Genomic DNA, 26,260 nt, shown 5'->3' with positions numbered 1-26,260 from the left:
ACTATGAGTAGTGTAATTTCGGTTTGTGCTTTGTAATGATTTTTCTTACTGTTAATTTGTTATTGATTTGATTCATATGTTTATCTGAGGAAATTGTGACTATGAGTTGTGCAATTTTGGTTTTTACTTTTTGTCATGATATTTTTAATTATTAATTTGTTATTGATTTCATCCATATGTTTATCTCTAGCTCTACGAACTGCAAACAATAATGAGGATAGCGCATTGAGGAAATTGTGACTATGAATTGTGCAATTTTGGTTTGTGCTTTTTGTTAAGATTTTTGTTATTGTTAATTTGTTACTGATTTCATTCATATGTTTATCTCTAGCTCTAAGAACTGCAAACAATAACGACGATAGCACAATGAGGAAATTGTGACTATGAGTTGTGTAATTTCGGTTTGTGCTTTTTGTCATGATTTATGTTATTGTTAATTTGTTATTGATTTCATTCATAATTTTATCTCGAGCTCTATGAACTGCAAACAATAACGAGGATAGCGCAATGAGGAAATTGTGACTATGAGTTGTGCAATTTCGGTTTGTGCTTTTTGTCAAGATTTTTGTTATCGTTAATTTGTTATTGATTTCATTCATAATTTTATCTCTAGCTCTAAGAACTGCAAACAATAATGAGGATAGCGCAATGAAGAAATTGTGACTATGAGTTTTGCAATTTTGGTAGGTGCTTTTTGTCATGATTTTTGTTATTGTTAATTTGTTATTGATTTCGTTTATATGTTTATCTCTAACTCTACGAACTGCAAACAATAATGAGGATAGCACAATGAGGAAATTGTGACTATGAGTAGTGCAATTTTGGTTTGTGCTCTTTGTCATGATTTTTTTAATTATTAATTTGTTATTGATTTCATTCATATGTTTATCTCTAGCTTTACGAACTGCATACAATAATTAGGATAGCGCATTGAGGAAATTGTGACTATGAAATGTGCAATTTTGGTTTGTGCTTTCTGTAATTGATATTTGTTATATTTTGTATGATCTTTGTAAAAAAAAAAAAACAGTTGTATATTACAGCTAAATGTCTAGCAGCCGTCCTCAGCAACATAAAAAAGCAGAATAAAGATAAAATTTGACTTGGGATAAAAACTGAATAATTGAAACTAAGACCATCAATTAAACAATGTTAACATCATTATTTTAAGCAAGCTCAATACGAAGGATTGCACACTCTCCGTCGCCTGGAGTACATCTTGGAGCACTACGAGTGCCAGACAATTCCTCCGCGCGTAGCACAGTCAATGGAACGCTTGGCGCAGTCCCCTTAAAGCTTGTCACAGTTCTGCCACCTTTTGTACGTGATTTCTAAAAGTTGGCACCTCCTTGGCTCAACATCTGTTATTGCAATTTATTTTGATATAGTATAAAGTTTTGTCAACAGATCTAATTTAATAAATAACTGTATATATGCTTAACAGAGCTGACTCAACAGATTTCGTGTAATTTTTTGAGCAATGAAATTGCTCAAAAGTTGGCGGAACTTGGGGGAAAGTTGGGTTTTACAACAAGGACGACTACCTTACCTTACTTGTCCGTTTTCTTATCGTCCTCGTTCTTATTTTATTTAAGTTCAGCACGGTCAAGCGTACAACCCTTAGGCCATGAGTCCCCATTTGGATGTGACCAGGGGCTTGAACAAATATGACCTGAATGTTTTTACCATTATAGAAAATAAAAAATAAATCCAATAGAACTATACAAGTATGATGCTTGGTCCAAATGATGTTAAACACGGTAAGAGATTATGCTGGTTATACACGCCTTTTGAAAAAAAAAAGACTGAGAAAATGAAAAAAATATTCACGCGCTGAAATCACCCTCTTTTGCTTTTGCCTTTTCCTTAATATTTCTTTCTGTTCTTTTTTCTTTTTTTTGTCAAACCCTAAATTAAAATTTAAAAAATTGGTCAGTTCATATTCATTTCAGTACCTTCTTTAATGTCGGAAATTTATAAGGAGTCAAAAACTAAACTTTATACAAAGTTTATTTGATTTTATACAAAGTCAAAATCCAGTTACAAGTACAGAAGGAAGTCATTAATCGATTATCAAAAATTCGAACAACTAGTTTGAAGCTAAACTTCACCAACAAACTCGCATTCAGGCACAGTCGTAAGGAAGGCAGGGCAATAGGCGCCCATATAAGGGGAGGGGGGCAGAGTGGGGCTCCAGCCCCTTTCTGGCTGAATGATGCTGCCTAATATTTTATATTTTTGTTTTGAGATTTCTATTTTACAGCCTTGGAAGTGCCGATTAGACCAGGTAAGACCCCCCTAAATTTCAGCTTATGGGCGCCCAGGGGCAGGGCTACATATCCGTCTCCGTTTCAGAAATATAAAATTTTTTATGATTTCCCCGTATTTTATTTCCCATACCATTCACATATTTTTGCGCTCTTAACCTTCCCCCCTCCCCAACAAAAAATCCTCTATAAGTGCTGGATCGAACCGGCCTTTTTTAGTGCCAAGGCTCTATATTTGATATATTAATAATAATTTATTAATAAAGATACCCTATTTAAGTATTAGGACTAACTAATAATAAATATAAAATATCGAAATTTACTGGCCATAGACCCGTTTGTCGTATATACATTTTTTCAATTATAAATATAATTAATAACGATCAATTAAAGTACCTAATTTATATAATTATAACAATTAATTAATTATGTCAATTACTATAAAAATAATTACAACGAATAATTAATAAGGATATTAATTAGGATTAATTCCTGAAAAAAAAAACTTTTCTTTGATCGACAAGTTCATATGGTCAGTCCCCCCATACTTCAGGAAAAAAAAACAAACAACAAAATACACGAAAAAAATTACCCCTTTCCAGTTTCTAGAAGTAAAAGATCAGTAGACAACTGCTTATCTAGACAATATAGTCAAATCAATCCCATCTAGAAGTAGGCCAGTCCTCATTTGAATCAATCAAAACTTAAGTACCGATTTGAAGTTTTGACATTTTGAAATTTTAACAAACCAATAAGATGACACTTTGAATTTGGTATGGTGGGATATAAAAGTTCAATGGAAGATTCTCATAAGCTCTTGTTCAAATAATATGTGTAGCGATCGTTATAATTTTAATTCGGTTCATTTATGATATAGCCATTTCATTTGGTTTTGGTCGACGTAATTAGTCATCGCCCTTGTCAAAATCACAATAGAAGTCTCGAGGTATTCTTAGTAAAAATTTTAAGTAGCGCTTTACGCACAAACAGTGCGTAATTCCGTGACCAAAGTCACGGAAGAGAAATTCAAATTTGGGAATATGATATTTCGAAGGAAAAAAGACAATCTTTAAAGTATGGGCCTTTGTCCGTGACCTGATTAAAAACTACGCTTTTTGTGACAATCTCAATTTCCAAAGTCGGGTTGCATCAGGATTAGTCAAACAAGAAACTCAATTGATTCTGACATGAGATTCCTAAAATCAGCGGAAAAATTTGAAAGTATTGACCATGGCTATGATGAAATCTTCAGAACGTGTTAATCCTGTTAATATTCGCCAGAATTAGACGCAAAACGCCTCCAGTGCTCATTATCACTCATTTTTGGCAAAAAAAAATTCACAAAGTTCAATTTCTTCAAAGTTTAATTTCTAGTTTTCTTGAATTTTAATTTCTTTAAGGTTAAGAAAAATACTTATTTGTCAAATTTCTGCTGGTGACAGCCTTTGTCAGCAAACATCCTACTCTGTATGCCAATGCGGGAATACGATATTTCAATACGGGATAAACATTACTAGCGGTATTATGTCCACCATGGGTGTTCAGATCAATAGAGTTAGTGACTGTATTAATAACGTAACGTAAAAATTTTGAAATGTTTAACCATTTTTGGTCAAACAGTTTTGACCATTTTTACTATCAGACATCTTTTCCAGTTGGCTGCAGTCGAATAGACAATCTTCAATTAATATTGATGATTTTTCGTTTTCTGTGATTAATTCTTTAATCGAGATAAGGATTGTAGATTGTCGCAGGAAATCGCCAAGAGTAAAAAAAAGAGTTAAACAGTTAAAGGAAAACTAAAAAAAGAGTTAAACCAGCCCTTGCACATGCGAGCCTCTGGGTCGACCCCCATCCCTACGCCTGAGGATTTTCGCAGTATTTCCATATATTTTCACATTATTCGCTAAAAGATGATCGATTAAACTTAAGAGCTTGGTTTCAAATAATCCACTTGAAAAACCACATTAGGAGGTTTTTCAAAACATTAATAAAAGTGCAATAAAAATAATGACTAGGGTGACAGAATTAGAAAACTAAAAGGTGTGTTCAAATGCATGATGCAAGATAAAAGATGCCTGATGCAAGAGATATAATTACGGACGGTAAGTTTTACATGTGAAAATCATGAAACATTCATCACTCACAGTGCAAAAGATGGTTGATGTGTCCTTCTCTCTGTATTCTTACAATCATTTGCATGTATATTTTGTATATTGTATGTATATTATGTACACTATGTATGTACAAATGCGTAAAGTGACTTGGACTCCTTATTTTGTTTTCAAGTGGATACCAAAAGCAGTTTTTTCACTTTGCCAGATTTTTAGGAGATTGCCTGAAATCTCAAATTCACAGAGGTTACATCCAGAAATATTACGATTTTGTCTTATTACCAGGAAATCGCTTGAATAGCGAGGTGGATATTAAAATCGCTAGAAATTCTTTTCATTAGCATTTTCTTTTAGAAAATTATGGAAATTCTTGGAAACAGAAATATACGGAAGCGACAACAATAAGGAAAAAACTGCAAAGAATCTGTCGATTTAAATGCAACTTTAGAAAAAGAAAATGAGAGATAAATATGTAATTTAAAAATATTGCCAAAAAAATTAAGATACATACACCTGCTCTTTTTACGGGCCCAAATTAACTTTCGTCGTTTAACCTAATTAAATGTCTCAGTAGAAGAAGTATCTTAATCATCTTTCGGTTTGATGACTGAGGAGGATCCGACCGATAGGGCGGCAATCCTCACATTCATTTTCAGCGTTTTTCGTGCATTAGAACTATCCCTGCCAGGGTTGCCACCCGGCGAGAAAAAAATCATTAGATTCTTAAAAAATTACTAGATCATCCCATAAATCACTAGATTATTGACTAGAAATCACTAGAATTATAGTACCCTTTATCAGTGTAATTAACAATTGTTTAATAATGCTATAAGGTGAAAAATCTCTAGATTTGAGAGAAATCACTAGCTTTAGAACAAAATCACTATAATCACAAGCGAGAAAAAAAATCACTAGGCAACATAAAAAATCGCTAGAACTAGTGATAAATTACTAGAGGTGGCAACCCTGATTCGGGCTCTCAATAGCTGTTGGCTGCCTCTATGGCTGGCAGAACATCAGGTGCGGGTCGATGACGTCACTTGAGTCTACAATTTTTACTACGTAGTGATATCGTCTGTTACTATGGCCTTTCCTCGTATTAGGGGAGATCACCGTTTGTTTATTGTTAATTGACGATATAGCGATATTGATATAACGATATATAACAAACGCTACAGCGATATCGAACACGATACAGCATTAACGATATGCAATAGCGAGGCTCGATTGTAAGAAAAATGGTGTCTAACAAGCGATAAGCAATTTGCTTAAGGCTGAATGCATAAATAAAGGAATAAAACAAAAACAGGTGTTGTTGAAGTCACTTACTTCAAAAATTACCCTTACCCCCTCCCCCCTAAAAAAAATTGATATGTTTCCATCCGCTTTTAATAGAATCCAGTAATCGCATATCCTTAAACAAAGTAGCCAAGATATCATATCTTGGCAGTAATACTACAGAGCTTGGAGCTTACTAATGAGAGAATTTTGCTTCCCTTGGGTATCCAACAGCATCCTTTATCTGCTGTTCTAAAGCAAGGATACGAGGGAAACATAAAACAAGGAATTTAAGAGGAAGAAGAGTATATTTCACAAGATACTGTAGAAGAAATACAAAAAAGAGGTAAGAGGCATTCAGGATTTAGCGTCTTTCACACTACTTACAGAAGGTTCTATGTCAAATGGGTAAGTTACGCCACGTTAAGTGTAACTTTTCACGCTTAAACAGGCCCTTTCGCAATAGAAGAACGTAAAAATTCGTAAAGTAATCATGGTTGCAGCAGTAGCTGCAACCTATTAAAGAACTAACTACGGCCCGTAGAAACCAAAAATTTAAAAAAAACGGTAAAACACGACTGGTTAGAGATAAAAAAATTGACATTTATAGCTGATTCAGGAATTATAGTTATTACCTCAGTTTTTTTTTATAGTAAAATGTTTGTTTTTGAAAACTAATATATCAGAATCTCGAAAAATAGCCTGAAAACCCTCAAAAATGCCGTCGAAACGAAAAGGAAACCATTGGATCGCCATTACCGGGATTCTAAACAGGATAATTACAGTTCCCTTGCTTGAACCAGAAGAAAAATTACCTTTTTGCATGGGTAGCACTTATTTGGCCTCTTTTTTTATTTATCTTTTTCGCGGCTAGCGGCGTACTGGAATATCATAGAGAGCTATTCATGGGCTCACTTGAAAAAATAGCTATATCTTGTGCCTTTTGTAATTATCTAAACGTAACATTAAACAAAAAATACAAAACCGCATCTGCGTGTACAAGGTGATGTTATGTTCGAAATCATGTCATCTCTACTGCCTGACTCCCTTGCGTTTGTTCTTTACTAATATAACCTACGATTAGGATCTTATTCGGTGCTTCGTACCGAATGAGGTTCATATAGAAGAATAATCGCATTCTTGTATACGAAGATATGTTTTGTCAAAAAATGATTTTATTTCAAACATTGTGTTTTGTTAATTGTAAAAGCGAGTAGAGGTAGCAATTTCCTTTAAAATGACCCCTCAAACAGCTCTCTATGATGCTTCAGTACCTCGCTAGCAACGGAGAAAAACAAATATAAAAAGAGGCCACATAAGTGCTTCACATACAAAAAACAGTGATTTTCCTTCTTGTTCAAGTCAGGGGACTGTTAATTTCATCTATAGGGTCTTCGGCCATGGCGATTCCGACTTTTTATTTCAATTCGATTTGGTTGAAAACAATTAATTTTGGTTACTATTGGCTGAAGTTCGTCTTTTACTAGTTTGCAGCTACCGCTGAAACCAGGATCCAGCAAAGAAAATCCTGGATACCTCTTTCTGTGTGTGATATATGACGTAAAGCAGTTTTTTACACAAGTTTATCACAGATTATCACAGTTGTCCTAAGCAGACTATTCAAAAATTAATGATGCGGAATGGATATGGAGATTTAAGCTCTGACCAAGCATGAAAGGCTTCCTAGAAAAAATTACTAACTAATTTTCAAAATTTATTAACTGCCCATCCAGAAATTCCTTTTTCATTTGCTATTGACGTTCGGTTATTGACTTTCCCGTAACGCAGCATAAAATGACATGGAGTAAAATTCTAAATAAAATAGAGCTAGAGTAAATAAGATTCAGAGGGGATTTAGAGCTCCATAAGATTCAGAGGCGGTTTTAAGGTGGAGGGGAAAGACAGAGGGGGCACTTGCCCCGGGAACAGAAATTTGAGGGGCGCAAAATTCCAAATAAATAATCTAATGGTGATTACCATTTTATAATTTTTTTAGTTTTAAATTTATTAAAATAAATTAGAGAGCGCACTTAGCAGCAAGTATAAGCAAATTGAACCCAAAATTTTCCCTTTTCCCATGTCTTCATCGTCGTTCCTTGAAAGTAAAAGTAAGTAGAAAGTAAGTAAGTAAGTAAGAAAGTAAGTAAGAAAGTAGACCGAATTAAAGAATTAAAAGCAGTCAATTGGGACGATATAATTAATAATTTTGCAGAGGAAAAAGTAAGAAAAGTCAGATTTAAATAAATGCAAATGCTATTAATAAATGAACATTTTGCTAATCAATAAAAATTTGTTAAAATTTGGCCTGAAAATTTTTGGATGATAGACGGGGCACTTTTAGAGGGGCACTAGTCATGATTTTGCCCCGGGCACCAAAGAGGCCAGAACCAAAACAGATAGCATTACACAACGTACTTTAAAGTCATGCTAGTCTGAAAGGTTCTATGGCACACTGTGAAAGAACCATTATTAGTGGAGCAAAGAGGTTTATGAAACAAGTCTATAAAACTACGGCGTGCCGTGAAAGAGCAATCACTAGCCGAACAAAGAAGTTTATAAAACTATGGCGTAGTGTGAAAGAGTCATTATTAGGGGAACAAAGAAGTCTATAAAACCGGTTCATAAAACTACGGCGTCCGAACAAAGAAGTTTAAAAAACCGGTTTATAAAACTACGGGGCACTGTGGAAGAGCTATTACTAACCGAGCAAAGAAGTTTAAAAAACCGGTTTATAAAACTACGGCGTCCGAACAAAAAAGTTTATAAAACCGGTTTATAAAACTACGGGGCACTGTGGAAGAGCTATTACTAACAGAGCAAAGAAGTTTAAAAAACCGGTTTATAAAACTACGGCGTCCGAACAAAGAAGTTTATAAAACCGGTTTATAAAACTACGGGGCACTGTAAAAGAGCTATTACTAACCGAGCAAAGAAGTTTAAAAAACCAGTTTATAAAACTACGAGGTAATGTAAAAGAAGAATTATTAGCGAAGCAAAGAAGCTTATAAAACCAGTGTATAAAAATCAGCTGTTGAATTGCAAACATTGGAACAGCAAAATTTATAAGTCCAATATACAACCCGACAAAGCCCATAGTCTTTTTCTCGAGGGTATTTGTGGAATGTACAACATAAATTATGTGTGACTGTCAGTGAAAAAATGTTTTCGAGATTTGAATTATCAGCGGAACAACAAAATTTATAATCCAGGTTATGATTTTACAATAGGGTTTTTAAGAGAAGAAGGCGTTAGATAGTCAATACGCCATATATGCAATATGCGCAAATTAGAAGGTTTTTACCGAAGTGCAAAATATTGTTGCAAACAATTTGATCAGCAAACGTGTCTTCATAAACCTGCGGTTGATACCAATGATTGTTTGCAAAATTCTCGCACTGAACAACATTTTGGACAAAAGTATTAGTGGATTTTGGCCCCAATATAAATATAGTGAAACGTGTTAATTTTCACATTTCAGAAATGCTAGCTGCATTTATAATAAAGTGACAAATTTCATTTATAGTGAAGCTAAAAATATTACGTGTTTTGTATATATTTTTGTTTATTTCATTGTTCCATTTGCAATAAATATAATTAATTTTAGTGATTTATTAATTATTTATATGTGACTTATTTGGCAAAAGTTTAACTTATTTAGTTATTAGGCTATTTATTTCGCTACTTCTTTATATTTTATACTTAGTTAGTTCCTTACTAAGTTTAGGTATGTCGACTGTAAATCTAAGTTGTAGAATTGTAACATATTGCCCTTTGAATTACCAAATCTGTTGAGTGCTGCCAAGAATAAAGAAAGATTTTTACAAACATCACTACTACTACTATTACTACTAAAAAGTAACTACAGCAATAAGCCACCAGAGGCCAACACAGCTACTCACGCTCCTCCTCCATCCCAATCTATTCAAAACCTCCCTCTTTACACCCTCCCCAGAAGTCCTAATTTCAATTAAATCTTTCCTTACGACATCCTCCCACCCCAGTCGGGGATGACCCACTTTTTTCTCTCATTATTGCCTCAGAGGGCGGAACTCAACAATATTTTTTTGTAGAGCTTACTGTTTAAGATATAGTCAGTCAGTCGGGTATCCAAAACAATCATTAGCTAGCAACATTACCTAGCAACATTTTTTCTTTCGGGGGGATTTTGTAAAATAGAAAATTTCAAAAAGCATCAAAGATTTGTTTATATTCATTTTTGTTACGTTTTTATGAGTTGGACAAGCATTGGGGAGGGAGGGGGGGGTTCAAACCTCCTATAAGAAGCAACATAACTCCTTGACTAAAAAACGCTTTATGTCAACTTTGTTTTATTCAGGGCGTTTTATCACAGCCCTTGTAAATAAGGTCAACATCTTTTGTAAATTTTCTTTTTTCAAGATTTCAAGATTCCAACAAGATTTCCAACATTACAAAAAAAAAACAGGAATACAGTTGCAATTTTTGCATTATGAAATTATGAAACATCTAGCTTCAAGACTCAGGCATAACAATAATAATAATAATAATTGAAATACCAAGTTACAAATATTTATAAATTTTCAAAAGTATTTAAAGAAAATTGGTCTTTTCCTATGGGAGGAAGAAAGGGGGATGGAAGCGCGGGAGTTTCCAGACGGTTGCACGAGCGCCTAGGGGACACGAACAAAATTCTGGCCATGAATTTAGAAAGGATGACGGATGAAATGTAAAACGAGGTACTTCAGAAAAAAAACTTTCTTAGCCTATTCTTAAGAGGGTGCAAAAACGTGTTATTAAACTCAAAGGAATACAGACTTACAAATGAGTTATGAATCCTTGCTTTAAAAATCCCTTGCTAAGCAAGGAGTTTGTAAACTTTTCCAAAGCAATCACTTAGAATTTAATAATATTCCAAGATTCATTACCGAAAAACCGTAAGGTTTAAAATTAAGAATCCCGGGACATTTATTATTATTATCATACATACACAATATCCTTTTGGGGATAATGTTTAACACATATTATTTCCCCAAGATCCCAAGCTCAGAACGGAAATCTGAAGGAAAAGCAGCCCCGCTCCCTTCCAGTAAAATAAACACATCAACAGATGAATCAAATCTCAGTAGTAATCTTAGAGAGCTTAGTATCTGTTATTGAGAAGATCTCCCTTCCCCCCTGGGTCTCTGACAACATCCTTCCATCTGCTATTACAAAGCAAGGATATCAAAGGGCTAGTTAAGGACGCATATAAAAAGAATACAGTTTTCAGTGTGTAGTTGATTTATCAAGAAATTTGAAGGTGACTGAAAATAGAATTGGCAGTTAACTCTGGAAATCAATTATGGTAAACAATTGCTTTTTCCAGAATAACTTTCTTTAATATTTTAAAGAAAGTAGGAAATAAAGTAGAAAGTAGGCAAGTAGTAACAGGCAGAAGAAAGTAGGTGAATAAAACCAGGACCGAATAAAGGGCGACTGTCCCATTCGGGCTTCCCATTTGAAAGAACGCCGCATTACCATTAAAATGAACAAAAGAAAAATATTTTGAAATTTAAAGCAGATTGTTAAAAATGTATAAAATAATTAAATATTAGATAATTAAAAATATGTTCATATTTAATTTGCATTGATGGATGAAACTTATTAATGTATTTATTATTATATAATATATACTTTATAATATAGAGAACTGATACCCGTAAAAGTTCATGTCATATTTACTGAATTTCATTAGAATAGTCCTATATTAGAGAGATTTTGCCCTACATACGTGAACTTTTTTGCGTACGTAAGCTACTATGGAAGTATATTGTATTTAAATATTTAACATATAGAGAGGGCCCAGCAAAAAGTAGAATTTTATCGGGTCCTGCACCTATTCGATCCGGTCCTGAATAATACTTTCGAAGATTTTCTGAAAATTAATTTTAATATAATCCCAGAGCATTTTCAACTACTTTACCGAGGACACTGGGAATGAAACCTAATAGTTTGAATTGGTTAAGTGGAAACTTGCACAACCATATATATATATATATATATATATATATATATATATATATATATATATATATATATATATATATATATATATATATATATATATATATATATATATATATATATATATATATATATATATATATATATATATATATACATATACATATATATATATATATATATATATATATATATATATATATATATATATATATATATATATATATATATATATATATATATATATATATATATATATATATATATATATATATATATATATATATATATACATATATATATATATATATATATATATATATATATATATATATATATATATATATATATATATATATATATATATATATATATATATATATATATATATATATACATATATATATATATATATATATATATATATATATATATATATATATATATATATATATATATATATATATATATATATATATATATATATATATATATATATATATATATATATATATATATATATATATATATTAAGTGGAAACTTACACAGCCATATATATCTGTAGCCATACAAAGAATAAACCATATGGTTTGCACCGTACATCATGTACAAAGGACAGAGGAAACGAAATCTGACTGTATAAATTGGTTAAGTGGAAACTTAAAAACCCATATCTATCTGTAGCCATACAAACCATAAACCATATGGTTCGCACCGTACATCATAAAGTACCAAGGACAGAGAAAATGAAATCCAACTGTTAGAATCGATTAAGTGGAAACTTACACAACCATATATACATGTAGCCATACAAACCACAAACCATATGGTTTGCACCGTACATCATGTACCAAGGACAGAAAATAAAATTTGACTGTTTGAATTCGTTAAGTGGAAACTTACAGAACCATATATATTTGTAGTTATACATGTATCATAAACCATATTGTTTGCACCGTACATCATAAAATACCAAGGACAGAGAAAATGAAATCTGAAATTTTCAATTGCTGAAGTGGAAACTTACACAACCATATATATCTCTAGCCATACAAACCATAAACCATATGGTTTGCACCGTACATCATAAAGTACCAGAGATTGAGAAAATAAAATCTGACAGTTTAAATTGGTTAGGTGGAAACTTACACATCCATATATATCTGTAACCATATAAACCATAAACCATATGGTTTGCACCGTACATCATGTACTAAGGACTGTGAAATAAAAAACTAACAGTTTGAATCGGTTAAGTGGAAACTTACACAACCATATATACCTGTAGCCATACAAAACACAAACCATATGGTTTTCACCGTATATCATAAAGAACCAAGGACTGAAAAAAGGAAATCTGACAGTTTGAATTGGTTAAGAGGAAACTTACACAACCGCATATATCTGTAACCATATAAACCATAAACCATATGATTTGCACCGTATATCATAAAGTATCAAGGTCGGAGAAGATGAAATCTGACTGTTTGAATTGGTTAAATGGAAACTTACACAACCATAAATATCTTAAAAAATTGAAAAAAAAGAGAATTAAACTTTTAATGAAAAAAAATCCTAAATGCAGATACGTGGTTTTTGGTAACCAAATTAAAGAAAAAAAGAGTAAAGATTAGCCAAAAGAGCTAAAAATATGTTGCGCCTAACAGCTTAAGAAGGTGCAGGTTTCCTTTTAAAGTGTAGTTGTTTTCGAGAATAAACAGATTGTAAGCGTTTGAATGTTTACGAACCAAAGCGTTGGCGAATTGAACTATTTAGTTTTGTTTATTTTCACGACTTAACGTGGGAACACTGGCGAAAATATGATGCCGCTCAAAGAAAATTCATGATTTTGTAACAGCCATAAGAAAAAGATTATAAAATCGCGGTTTTCAGTTATAAATAGACCTAACACGAGTCCAAATATATTTTGATGTCCTATATTATAGCTAGGGATGACCTAAGCCCTATTCCCGAAAATATATTTTTGGTCCACAGTATAGTGGACCCGCGATTCGAAAAGCAACATTTTCAGCCATCTAGTGTTGCTTATCATAACGAAATTGGTATATTAACAAACAAGGTATATGAGCTTAGAAGGTGGAACGAGTTGAAAAACAGGTAAATTATCGTGTTTTAATAGCTTTCCTTTCTTTTTCAATCAAAGATAATTATTTGAAAATTATTATTATTAAATTCTAGATTTCTAATATACTAGATTTTTAGATTTCAAACTGTCGCTAGTGTTTGGGCATCCTCAAGCACAAACTAAAACTTTTTCAGACTAACTTTATTCAACTTCCTTTGTATAAAAATTATTATATTATGTTTACCTCAGATGTATATTTATTTCTTAGTAGAAATTCGGAAGTCATCTAGACTTTTCTAGACTACCTGTACTAGACTAGACTCTAGACTACCTGTACGTGTATTGACAAGAGTCGACGATAAAAAAAAAACAAAAATAATTTTAGCTTGTTGATATCTCTCCCTGTCATTCAATGTTAAAAACAAGATCTCAAACTTCCAGTAATCCAGTGCAGGGTTGCCATCATAACATATTTCCAGCGAAATTTATTATTTTGGCACTTACTGGTAGATTCCAGTAAATTACTGAAATTACTGGTATATTACTTTTTACATCTTGGTTTTAAGAGTCCCATGCTTAATTTTTTAGTTTGTTCTTTTAGAAAAATATTTGCTTATTACTATTGTATTTATCCGTAACTTCAAATTAATTTATACTTGGTATGTTTAGTCTTGACTTGAATGTACTGTTTAGGGGTGGGGGAGGGGAGGAGGAGTCAGAGTGTTTTTTACCCCGAGGAAGTGTATAGTGTATTAGTAGTTGAAGTGTCCCTTTTTTGAATCGTCCCAAACACGCTAATATGCGTCGGGACCTATTTTGATATTGTTAGTAGTAGCCTTTATGCAATTTTGTTTTGTTAGAATTATATGGAGATTTCTATGTTGTTGTTTCTTTTCGTGACTCATTTGTTAATTAAAAAATAAAAATGTGTCACACCCCATGCTTATGACAAATTTGCCTGAAGAACTAATTCTGTCGAAAACTAATTAAAACAAAAATTGTTGAAATATAAATAGAAAAAAGTAAAAACTAAAAATTCAAAAACTGAATTTGAACAAATAAAAAAAAATTTAAATACGTTATTGAAATGGTCTGTATTTCAAAAATAAAATACAAAATGAAAACGTGGGTATAATCGAAAGCGTCTATCAAAGAACAAAATTAATAAAAAAGAATAAGTTAAATAAATAAATGCATAGGTAAGAATAAAATTAATAAATGCATAAATACGAATGAACAAATTATGAATAAATACGAAAGGGGCTGACAAGGAAGTATGAACTAGGCTCTTTATTAAAGAGCCTGTCAGCATCATATAGGCTGGATGCTTGAGACAAGCGCTGCACATTTGATCAGCACATTCGGACACTTTGCTCATTAGCACATTTGATCAAAGGTTTTCAAAAAAGGTACTGCTGGGTTTACTTAGAAGGTTCATCGTCACACTAAGTCTTCTACTAGTGTGGACTCATTAGTTAACTTATTTAGAAATAAGTTAAGACAAAATCGAAAAATTGTGCATCTCTTTTATTGGTGAATTGGTGACCCCTATTATATCAAAGACCAAAATGGGGACGAACCTCTAAATGTGAAAATCTAAGACAGTTAGTTTTACTTCAGGCCAAAATTCAGCTGAAATACTCTAACCCCTTCAAATAGATGGCTCAACGACAAGAACTCACGAACTCTTAGACTGTTTCAATTATCCTAATTCAATATCAATCTACTTTATTTTGTCCTATAATGAATGATAGACTATCTATCAGCAAGTGAAATGACAATCATTCTTATACAACTATAAAAAAATTATGCCAACTTTGCCTCTCGGAGGATAATCTGCCTTGGCTTTACTCTATTTAGCCATGGCTCTCAAGTTTTATTCACTCCTACCAATTTTATTTAATTCAAAGGTTCCTTCATTATGTTGGATCAAGAACGAGCTCCGAAAGGAACAACGAGAATATTTGCTCATACCCTGGACGAAGTCTCGTTCGGTCTGAATAGTTCTTTCAGCTACTCCTCCTCTTTTGAACTCCTTCTCTTTTGAACTCCTCCTCTTTTGAACTCCTCCGAAAAGGTCACATCGCGTAAAAGAGTTATTTTCTCGTTTCAGAGTTATTATCATATTTTTTGCTAGTAACAGTACCTGGACAATTAAATTTTTTATTTAACAGCTGTGTTTTCAGCATCTTTTAATCCTTAAAACCTACTTTTCAGAAACAACAGCGTTTTATTAGCTGTCACCAAACCCAAAATGTATTTCTGAATAATTTGTCTAATTCTTCTATTGATTGTATGTTTTGTAACATACCACCTTTTAAATTATTGCAACAAACTTGAGTGACTTTATATATGTACCCAGCCAGAATGTGAAAACAGCCAGAATGTTGTCCTTCATCAATTGAGGAGCCAATAATACAAAAAGAGCTTTTCCTAAAACACTGGCCAAGTCTCTAAAATGTAACCATTTGCCAGAGATGGGTTCCCAAAATGTAGAATTTTGACCATCGGATCAAAATTCAACAAGTATTTAGGATAAGTAGACATCGCTTACGATTTGGCAATGTAAATCTTGATGCAAAAGATACAACATCATTGCCAGGTCGTAGATACATCAAAATGGAATTCCAAATAACAATTCCAAATTGGAATAGTTCGATATATTCCAAAGAACCTTCTTCATTTTAAAAAATTAGAAATTAATTGATTAATAAGAAATACAAAATAATAAAATTTTCAAAAATCGTAAATTTTAAAACAGGGTTTACCCAAGCTATGTACAGTGTGTACAACAGCGGATTGACATCTTATTTGTGATACAAGACCCAGGAGTCATGAGGTTGGGTTAAAGGCTTACTCCATGTCCCTGTAAAAATGATACGACAATTGAAACACAGGACTGCCACTCGATGAGAAAAAATCACAAACTTTTAGCGGTTTTTTGTTTGATTTGGTGATTTTCTTCAATAATCTAGTGAACCATGTGCTAAATTAGTGATTTGTATGTATAGACAACATAAAAAAATCCCTAGAAATAGTGATAAATCACTGGGGGTGGCAACCCTGCTGAAACACCGACAGTTGTCAACACCTTTTAAGCCATCAACGCCTCTGGAGGATCATTAGGCTAAGTTTGGTTAGACTAAGTTTACTTAGGCTAGGTTTGGTTGAAGATAATACTCCAAAGAGAAAAAATGCATTAGAAAATAGGAGGATAATCCCTACCAGCAACAGCTTTGCTTCGAGCTTGAACTTGTTGCGCAATGATTTTGTTCAAGTTCAAAATGTGTTCTCTGTGTCTCCTTCCAGATAAAAGCTCCTCCTTCGCACCGCTTGAGTCACTGTTCTCTCCTGGCTCCACATTTACTAGAAGAGGAAATAAGAAGCGCTAAAAAAAAAAGTTTAAATCTCTGGCGCTTGTAAAAATACTAGGCTGGGCTTATTGCTCAATTCTGAGAGCTACTGCGTTTGTATTTAATTTTTTTAAGTGGGAGCAGCATCTCGCCTGCTCAGTGATGTTTATTCATTATTTTCTGCAAGAAATTTGAAACGGATTCACTTCTGATTGTATTTTGGGGGAGGGGGAGCATACGAGCCTTACTCTTCCCTAGCAACGTTTTCGCTGAGAAAAGAGAGCAAATTATTAAAATAACATGCAACAGAATTGCAATGTTTCGTTTTAAGACTGGAGCAATCAATAAACCTGAGGTCATGGTCACAGCTCTCAACCTTATGTTTGCATTGTATCGATAGGCTATAATTATTTTATTTTTTAACAATTATCTAGGTTTCTGTGTCCATCCCGTTGTGATATAGCATTTTCCCAGCACTTCCTTATTTTGGTGAAAAAAAAAATCATTTGTAAATAGTCAATTTGAAACAAGCGAAGTTTAAAACACAAAGGACTTTAATAAGTATAATACAGTAGACCTAAAAGGCGCAGAAACTAGCACGAACTGCAATGAGGCTAAACCTAGACGAATTACAACAAGTAAAGATGGCGTTCATAACATCATTCCCCCAAGGCTTAGAATATCACTACACTGAAGACAGGCAATGCTCTTCACTGTTAATTTGCGTAAATTTTACCGCAGTGGAAACTCCCTTAAATCTACCGGGAGTTAGTGTCCAACACTAACCCAAAGATGGCGCTTGGCGTAGGCTTGCCGGGTGAACTCCATCATAGTTTAATCCAGCTTCCCCCTTCCCTTTACAATGGATTAGGTGTCAGGTTAGGCATGCCCAATACCGTCTTTTACACTCAAAATCATTTTTGGACCACACATTTTTAGTGCTACCGGAAAATCTCGCATAGAGCTGAATAATCGCATTATTAAATTAAAACAGAAATCGGAAAAATAAAATAATGTTTTACTAAATAGGAAGTATGTGAAATAGAATAAGTTAGAAATAAACTAATAATTATCAAAGGTTTCTATAAGATACCAAATTGTTGTTAGCAAATTTATCATTTTTTTTTTTATATATTTTCAATGTATTTGAAGCCGAAATTTAAATTACACAAAATGTCATTGATTTTTATTAATTTTAAAATTATTAATACAAAGAAATTATACAAATAATTTCTAAGATACAAAAATAATAAGAAATAAAAGAGCAACGGTAAGATAGTTATCGTGGTAGCTCAAGTAATAATGAGTTCACGACATAAGTAAAAAGAGCTTGATACAGAAGTCGTAAAATCTTTCGATATTTTTTACACTGGCTTTCAATATTTAAAAAAAAATTAGAACACTTAACAAAACCTATCCGGGTTGCAGCGGTAGCTAGCAACCTAGTAATAGACGATCCCGTCCAATGTTAGGAAATATAAAAACCCATAACTCCTAAAAAAAAAGAGTCAGATCAAAACAAAAAGTACACTATTAGAACCGCCTTGTCCGAAACCCCTGTATAGCAAACTTTCTGTCCCTTGGCTTGAACAGCAAGGGAAATATATTGGCTTGAAAATCAAGAAAAGTGGCAGCTACTACAGCATTCTGCCTAAACGGCATCTTTTTTTCCTTTTTTTCTTTCTTTTCCACAGGTAGCTTGGCACTGGAATATCGTAGAGAGTTGTTCAATGGTCTTTGTACAAAGCCTTAATCCTTTGCTGACATAAGACATTAAATAAACAAAATTGGCTATATTTTAATTAAAAACATTTCTATTGGCTAAATACCCGATAAGTTTATATATACAGAGGATTACAGGATCCAAAGTTAACTCAAAGTTTATGAAATGGACTTTTTGAATCCTTAGATAAATATTAGGGTCCAGGATTAAATTTCATAATAGACGAAAGTGATAACAATGATGTCTAAATCTTAGTCAGTTTAATGCAATATTTCACATGGCTTATATTTAAGTGGACTTTGAACTTTCTCTGCATAACAGAAACCTAGTAAAAAGGAGACAAAAAACAGAGCCCCCTAGTGGCGTAAATATGTGTGTCTAGTTAGAATCCTAAGTCTAGACCAAAGTATAATCACGTACGGAACAAGTACTGACAAAACCTATCCTCTCCACACAAAAAAATGACCCTTTGTATACCTATGCGAACCTGGCAACTAAATTGTGTAGTTACACAATTCATCCCGGTCACTCGTCGTCTGAATCACGCTCTAGCATAATTATTGGCCGGAGCAAAGTACTTTGGCTCGGAGCGATTAAGTAGTACAACATTTTGCGTCTAGAGGCGCTGAGGTACGCGGGGTCACTTTTGGAGAGTTTTGTCAGTACTTGTTCCATAGGTGATTATACTTTGGTCTAGACACGTGTCTGACCATAAATCCATGTCTATGCAACTACCGTTCACAAGTAAAATTTGGTGCTTGGCTAAATTACAACCAAGCATCCAGTTCTAGACTCCAATTCTATGTTTTGTAACATAACACCTTTTAAATTATTGCAACCAACTTTAGTGACTTTATATATGTACCCAGCCAGAATGTGAAGACAAGCAGAATGTGGTCCTTCCTCAATTGAGGGACCAATAATACAAAAAGAGCTTTTCCTAAAACGCTGGCTAAGTCTTTAAAATGGTAAAACTTGCCCAGGATGGGTTCCCAGAAATGTCTTCTTTACTCTCCTTCGGATCAAAGTTCAACAAGTATTTAGGATAAGTGGACATTGCGTGCGATTTGGCAAAAACTCAAAGTCTATGATTTTGGACTAAAGACAATCAGAACGTGTCAAGTTCCACTATTTTTATCATCTATGTATACATTTTTAAATTGAAATTTAATTTATGTTTTTCTTAATTTTTTTTCATTTTAAACAAATTTGCAGCACCAGACATAATAATAAAGCACGCTAAGGCAATTGTTTGACTGGTCTCATTCATTATCTTAGCGACAGTAAAACCAGGAAATAAAATTTGGAAGTTTTACCATCATAAGCTCTTTTGATTGACGAGAAATGACGACTGTAACCCACTTGAAGCTAAATTCGTAGTTTTAGCTAAGTACTGAATTTTACTTGTGAACGGTAGTTGCGTAGATATTGATTTCTGGCCGGACACCTGTCTAGACATGGGGCTCTAGCTTTACACGCATGTGAACGTCCCTTAAGTCAATGCTGATTTTTGACAAAACAACAAAGTAGGGTTACCTAACTCTATTACAGTTTCAGGTACACTTTGGTAACTGTGCCATATAATTTTTGATAAATCTTCTATTAAACATCAACTCTTTTGGAATATTGTAATTACTGTGAACAAACAATTAGTTTTTAAATAAGGCCGATGCGGCCGTATCCAGTATTTTTTTCGGAAGGGGGGGGTTACAAAAAACTTATAAAACGGATCAAAATGTGTTTATATGCATTTTTGATACTTTTTTACGACACAAATTTCAGCGGGAAGGGATCAAGCCTGATACTCCCCCTGGATATGGCCTTGAAGTCCGAGATTTTATGAAATGGTACAATGGTTGAGATTGACAACAAAGAAACAGGGAATTTACTTGTAAAATGTGTTGAAACTCAAACCGTTTTGTTCCTTTTACTAGTCGAAAATCAAACAGTTCGTGGTAACGAACTGTAAGTAAGGAGCGACCCGGCTCAATGGTAACCGAAACTCTAAAAACCGGAATTTTGGTACCAATAGATACATCAAAAGAATCAGATTTTAATTTTGATTTCAAATATATAAGTTTCATCAAGTTTAGTCTTACCCATCAAAAGTAACGCGCCTGAAAAAATATGCCTGATTTTCGAAAAACGGCGGAAAGACCCCCTAAAAATTATTGAACCTTAATGAAAATCACACCATCATATTCAGAGTATCAGAGAACCTTACTTTAGAGGTTTCAAGCTCTTATCTACAAAAATGTGGAATTTTGCATTTTTTGCCAGAAGAAAGATCACGGGTGCGTGTTTATTTGTTTGTTTGTTTGTTTTTTTTTTTTCCCAGGGGTAATCGTATTGACCCAGTGATCCTAGACTATCGTAAGAGGGCTCATTTGAACGGAAATTAAAAGTTCTAGTGCCCTTTTTAAGTGACCAAAAAAAATGGAGGGCAACTAGACCCCCTCCCACGCTCATTTTTTTCCCAAAGTCACCCGATTAAAATTTTGAGATAGCTATTTTGTTTAGCATAGTCGAAAATCTAATAAATATGTCTTTTAGGATGACTTAATCCCCCACAGTTCCCAGGGGAAGGGCTGCAAGTTATGAACTTTGCCCATTGCTTGCATATTGTATTGGTTATTGGGAAGTATACAGACATTTTCAGGACGATTTTTTTTTGGGGGGGGGGGAGGGGGGATGGGGGAGGGGGCTACTCTGGAGAATCTGTGCGTGGAGGATTTTCCTTGGGGATAAGGGGCATTTAGAGGAAGGGGCGCCGGATTTACAACCATTATATTTAAAAAATGATCAGAAATTGAATAAATAAAAACAAGTTTTTTCAAATTAAAGCAAGAAGCAATAGTAAAACTTAAAATGAACACAAATTATAATTTATAGGAGGGGGTTCTCCCCCAAGTCAATACCACGCTCTTTACGCTACAGTTTTTTTTAGTGCTTTCAAAAGAGCTATCTATTCTAATTAAACGGCCTTTGTGATTCAGGCGTTTGTTGATTAATTTTTTTTTAACTTTTAACGTAAAGAGCGTGGTATTGACTAAGGGGAGAACCCCATCATATACGTAATAAAATATACTTAATAAAAAAAAAAACAATAAAAAAAAACAAGCGATACGGCTCAATAGTAAGCGAAACTTTTAAAAACGGAACTTTGATGTCAATAAATGTATCAAAAGAATGGGCTTATAATGCTGATTCTAAATATACAAATTTTGTTAAGTTTAGTATTACTCATCAAATGCTACGAGCCTGAGAAAACTTACCTGATTTTTTAAAGAGGAGAGAAACATCCCCTACAAGTGAAAAATATTTAATGAAAATCACTGTTAGATTCAGCGTATCAGAAAACCCTATAACATAGGTTTCAAGCTCATATCTGCAAAAATCTGCAACTTTGTATTTTTTTCCAGAAGAAAAATATATGACTATAGAAGTTCGTTACGTAAGTTAATCTGTAAATTACGTCAGAACCAAATTTTGAGACAGCCATTTAGCAAAAGAAAAGTAAAATTTTTATGCAAATTTTGTTTACTTATTCAATGGCGGCGAGCCAAAATAAAAGCTGCATTAACTAAAAAACGATCAGAAATTAAATAAAAAAAACAAGTTTTTTAAACTGAAAGTAAGGAGCGACATTAAGGAAACTTAAGGAAACTTAAAACGAACAGAAATTATTCCGTATATGAAAGGGGCTGTCCCCTCCTCAACGCCTCACTCTTTACGCTAAAGTTTGACTCTGTCTCACAACTTTATTTTTTAAAACAATAAAAAACTTTAGCGTAAAGAGCTTAGCGTTGAGGAGGGGACAGCCCCTTTCATATACGGAATAATTTCTGTTCGTTTTAAGTTTTAATGTCGTCCTTACTTTCAGTTTAAAAAACTTGTTTTTTTTATTTAATTTCGTACAAATAACCAATCAGGGTTTGCGTTCTTTATAATTACTAAAAATTCGACAGAGTAACAATTAGAAAATACAACAACGGGTTAAGAAGGCAGGGTTATTTGGCTTTCTTTTCTAACACATGCTTAAGTAGTATTGAAGTGACCTTGAAAAATTACTTCACAAAAAAACAAAAAACAATGGAGTCTATGCCCACAGGGAAGCAGGGGCAAATAATTTCTCTTTGGACAGACGTTCATCATCACGATGCAAGTTCGAGAAATAGGATTGAAGATTCTCGTCCTAGTTGAAGTCCTCCTTTTCGTTGTGGATTGTGAAATGAGTCAACCTTTCTTTATGGCAGATGATATTCACAAGGGCATCAATTGGGGGGGGGGGGGCAGGGGTGGTATATTCTTCGAAAAAAAATGGCCCACATCCTCCACTAACATTTCGGGAATTTTATACCAGTTGATGATCGCTAGCATGGTGGATTGTTAACCTTACTTTTTTGGGGGTTTGTTGTGATGGTCTATATAAGTGGCTTAGTGCTGCTGACATCACTTGCCATATTGGCTAGGTGTCCCATTACAATTGACTCAAGCTTTGTGAGAGTTACGTGGCTGATCATGACGTTCTGCACAACTCCCCAAAGACCAATATCTGCAATTTCACCGATGGTACTGTCTGATACCCATAACCCCATCTGTCTAGATTATGAATAATACGATATCTCTAGTAAAGGAATTCTGCTACCCTGGATTTACTTTTAGTGACGTTTGGCTCAATGCTGTTTAGTGACGATTGGCTTTAGTGACAATTGGCTTTAGTTTAGTGACAATGCAATTTAGTGACGATTGGCTCAATGCAATAGATCCATAATTTTTTCAGAAAATATATCAACAATAATTTTCGAAAACAGAAGCAAACATGTAAACCTATACCACCCGAGCGTGCAGGGAGATCAGTACATCCTTTGGGGTCACTATAAGTCAAAAGATATCTACTACTCGGGTGGTTCGGTCAATATCCAAATTAAGTTAAAACACTTTATTTTTTTGCATATTGCCCTAATATTTTTAGGATGTCTTGTGCTTGAAGTTGTACGGTTCATGGCCAATGTGTACTTGAAATTCCGTTTGTCCACCGATCAAACTACTTGGGCAGATCTGTGCAAATGAGTCCTTACGTCAGATAATGAGCTGGTTGTAGCGTCATTCCCCCCCCCCCTCTATTTGGAAATATGATAACAACTTGGCTAGTTGTGCATTATATTTTTTCTGTTTGTTTGCTGTTATGTTAGCTTGTGGTACTTGCAGTGGCGGATCCAGGGGGGCGAGGGGGCGCACCCCCCCCTAGCGTAGTCTAAAGTAGTTTAATTTAATTAATTAACTCATGTTTGCGTTAATTACACTTGCTCCTAACGCAAGTTTATCGGATAAACCTATTTTGCGCCCCCCCCCCCAAAAAAAAATCCTGGATCCGCCCCTGGGTACTTGTGTATTATCCCGAACCCACTCAAGAAGTTTGCTTTGTTTGAACAGAACAAAACTTGTTTTTCTCTCGCATTCGGTTATAGCGAGGTTTATCTCGCTTATTCTTTCATGAAATACGCTACGATGCAGGTATATTGCAATTAAATACATAATATATAGAGGGAGTTAGGTTAGGTAGTTAATATAATGCGTTCTAGGCGGCCTGCTTTCCATAATTCTTTGTTGTAGTTTCCATAATTTTGTTACAAAAGTATTATATTATCAACAAATTTTGTTATATTTTATTATGATTAACCTATCTTCACTTCTTAAGTGTGTTCGGGATAATACACAAGTACCTAGCTTGTTTTTCTTTCTTTCATTATGACTGACCTTTTGATTGAAATAAAGGTATTTAATTCAAATTAAAATCTAAAACGAAAGTTTATTCAGCTATATAATTTAAAATCATTTAAATAAAACTTGACATTTACCTTTAGTAAAATTTTGTAATCAAAAACAAATAAATTTAAAATTCTTATCAGAACAAACAAAACTAAAAAAATAACTTATATAATTTTCCATGTCTTGTTACATAATTAAAAAAGAAAAAAATATGTTTTTTCACTGCTGGGTTTAGGAACTTTCTAGAGATAACAAAAATTAGTCAGGAGTGAGACATGGTGCACATGGTGCATGGTGCATACTGAGACATGGTGCAAAAAACGGCTGAGTCATCGGGTTAAAAAAGGAACCGGACATAAATATATTTAGATATATTCAAGAATATTTAAAATATTGTAATCCATATGAGCTTCAAAAACACACAGGAAGTTAATATTTTTTTGAATCTTACAGTGTAGATCATATGGAAAATAATGTTTTAAAATTAATGAAAAAACAGAGTCTTTTAAGGTTAATTTTTTAACAATTATTAATAAATTTTATTAACGGTTCTTATTAACTTTTATAGTTAAAAATTTGTGTGGCACAGAAATGAAAAAAACAATCTTGTACAAGAACTCACAGTACCGAGTAAGTTCTCTTGGAGGTAGAATATTTGACATTTTTTTTTTTTTTTTTTTTTTTAACTGACTTTTTAATGGTTCTGAAATTCGGGCGTTTCAGAAGGCTGAGGAAGATATGCCATCAGCCCTTCAGAGGAATTGCACTAAGGCCCATTCACATTCACAGTGAAATTTTGTCTGTTCAGAAATTTAGCTTGCGCTATTTTGAGCCAACCAGATTTTCTTTAAAATATTTTGATTGGCTGGAAAATTCTACAAAAAACTCTGATTGGGTTAAATTAGTGCCAGCTAAATTACGGTATTAGTAAAATCTCATTGTGAATGCGGCATTAGGAGTTTTTGATACCCATTTGGCTGAATTTATATTTGCCTGTCCAAAAATCTTTCTAGGGCTATAATGAAAGAAAGGCGAAGGTCGATAATTCCCGTTTTGTATAGACGATAGATTGCCGAAAATACTGCTTTTCTTCCATCAATAAAGGGCAAATCAGGTGGTCCCCGAATGGGGTATGAAGGTCATTAGAAATAATTAAAAGGATATTGCAATTTTACGAAAGGGAATGAAGAGTGAACTTTAGAACAGATTGCAATAAAAAAGAAGTATAAGCAGCTATTTTGCCCCTTAGCAGTTTGGTACCACAAGGATCATAAGTAGGCCTTGTAAATTGTTAGACTATCTCAAATATTTTTTAAACAAAGCAAATCATTAGCTCAAAATGAGCCTAAAGAGAAATGGCAGGCAACTTCTTTTCAAATAAAATCAAAAATGTCAAATAAACCCAAATTCTGAGCTTCAAAATAAGCCTTAAGAGAAGGGACAGGCTCCTTCTCTTCAAATAAAGCCAATAAATGTATAATAAAGCCAAATCACGATCTTAAAAATGAGCCTGAAAAGAAATGACAGGCTCCCTCTCTTCATATGAAGCCAATAAACGCCAAAAAAGCCAACAAAAGAGTTTAAAAATGAGTCAGAAGAGAAGGGTCAGACTCCCTCTCTCACATAAAGCCAATAAATGCCAAAAACGCCAAATAATGAGCTTTAAAATAAGTCAAAAGAGAAG

The 26,260-nt window shown here is 33.5% G+C and overlaps 1 protein-coding gene across 3 annotated transcripts in view; it reads right to left on the bottom strand.

Moving 5' to 3' along the window:
* The window catches only part of LOC148940973 (uncharacterized), a 368,976-nt gene that overhangs the window by 33,710 nt on the left and 309,006 nt on the right, over positions 1–26,260 (bottom strand). For all 3 annotated transcript variants that reach the window (XM_089105391.1, XM_089105390.1, XM_089105392.1), the window contains one exon: positions 16,954–17,094. In XM_089105391.1, the coding sequence (XP_088961517.1) occupies positions 16,954–17,094 (141 nt within the window). The remainder of the gene's footprint in view (positions 1–16,953; positions 17,095–26,260) is intronic.

This window comes from Artemia sp. Qi Xiang Cuo, chromosome 19 (assembly GCF_049724085.1).
Source record: "Artemia sp. Qi Xiang Cuo chromosome 19, ASM4972408v1, whole genome shotgun sequence".
Classification (NCBI taxonomy): domain Eukaryota; kingdom Metazoa; phylum Arthropoda; class Branchiopoda; order Anostraca; family Artemiidae; genus Artemia; species Artemia sp. Qi Xiang Cuo.
This window is presented reverse-complemented; position numbering and strand designations above follow the sequence as displayed.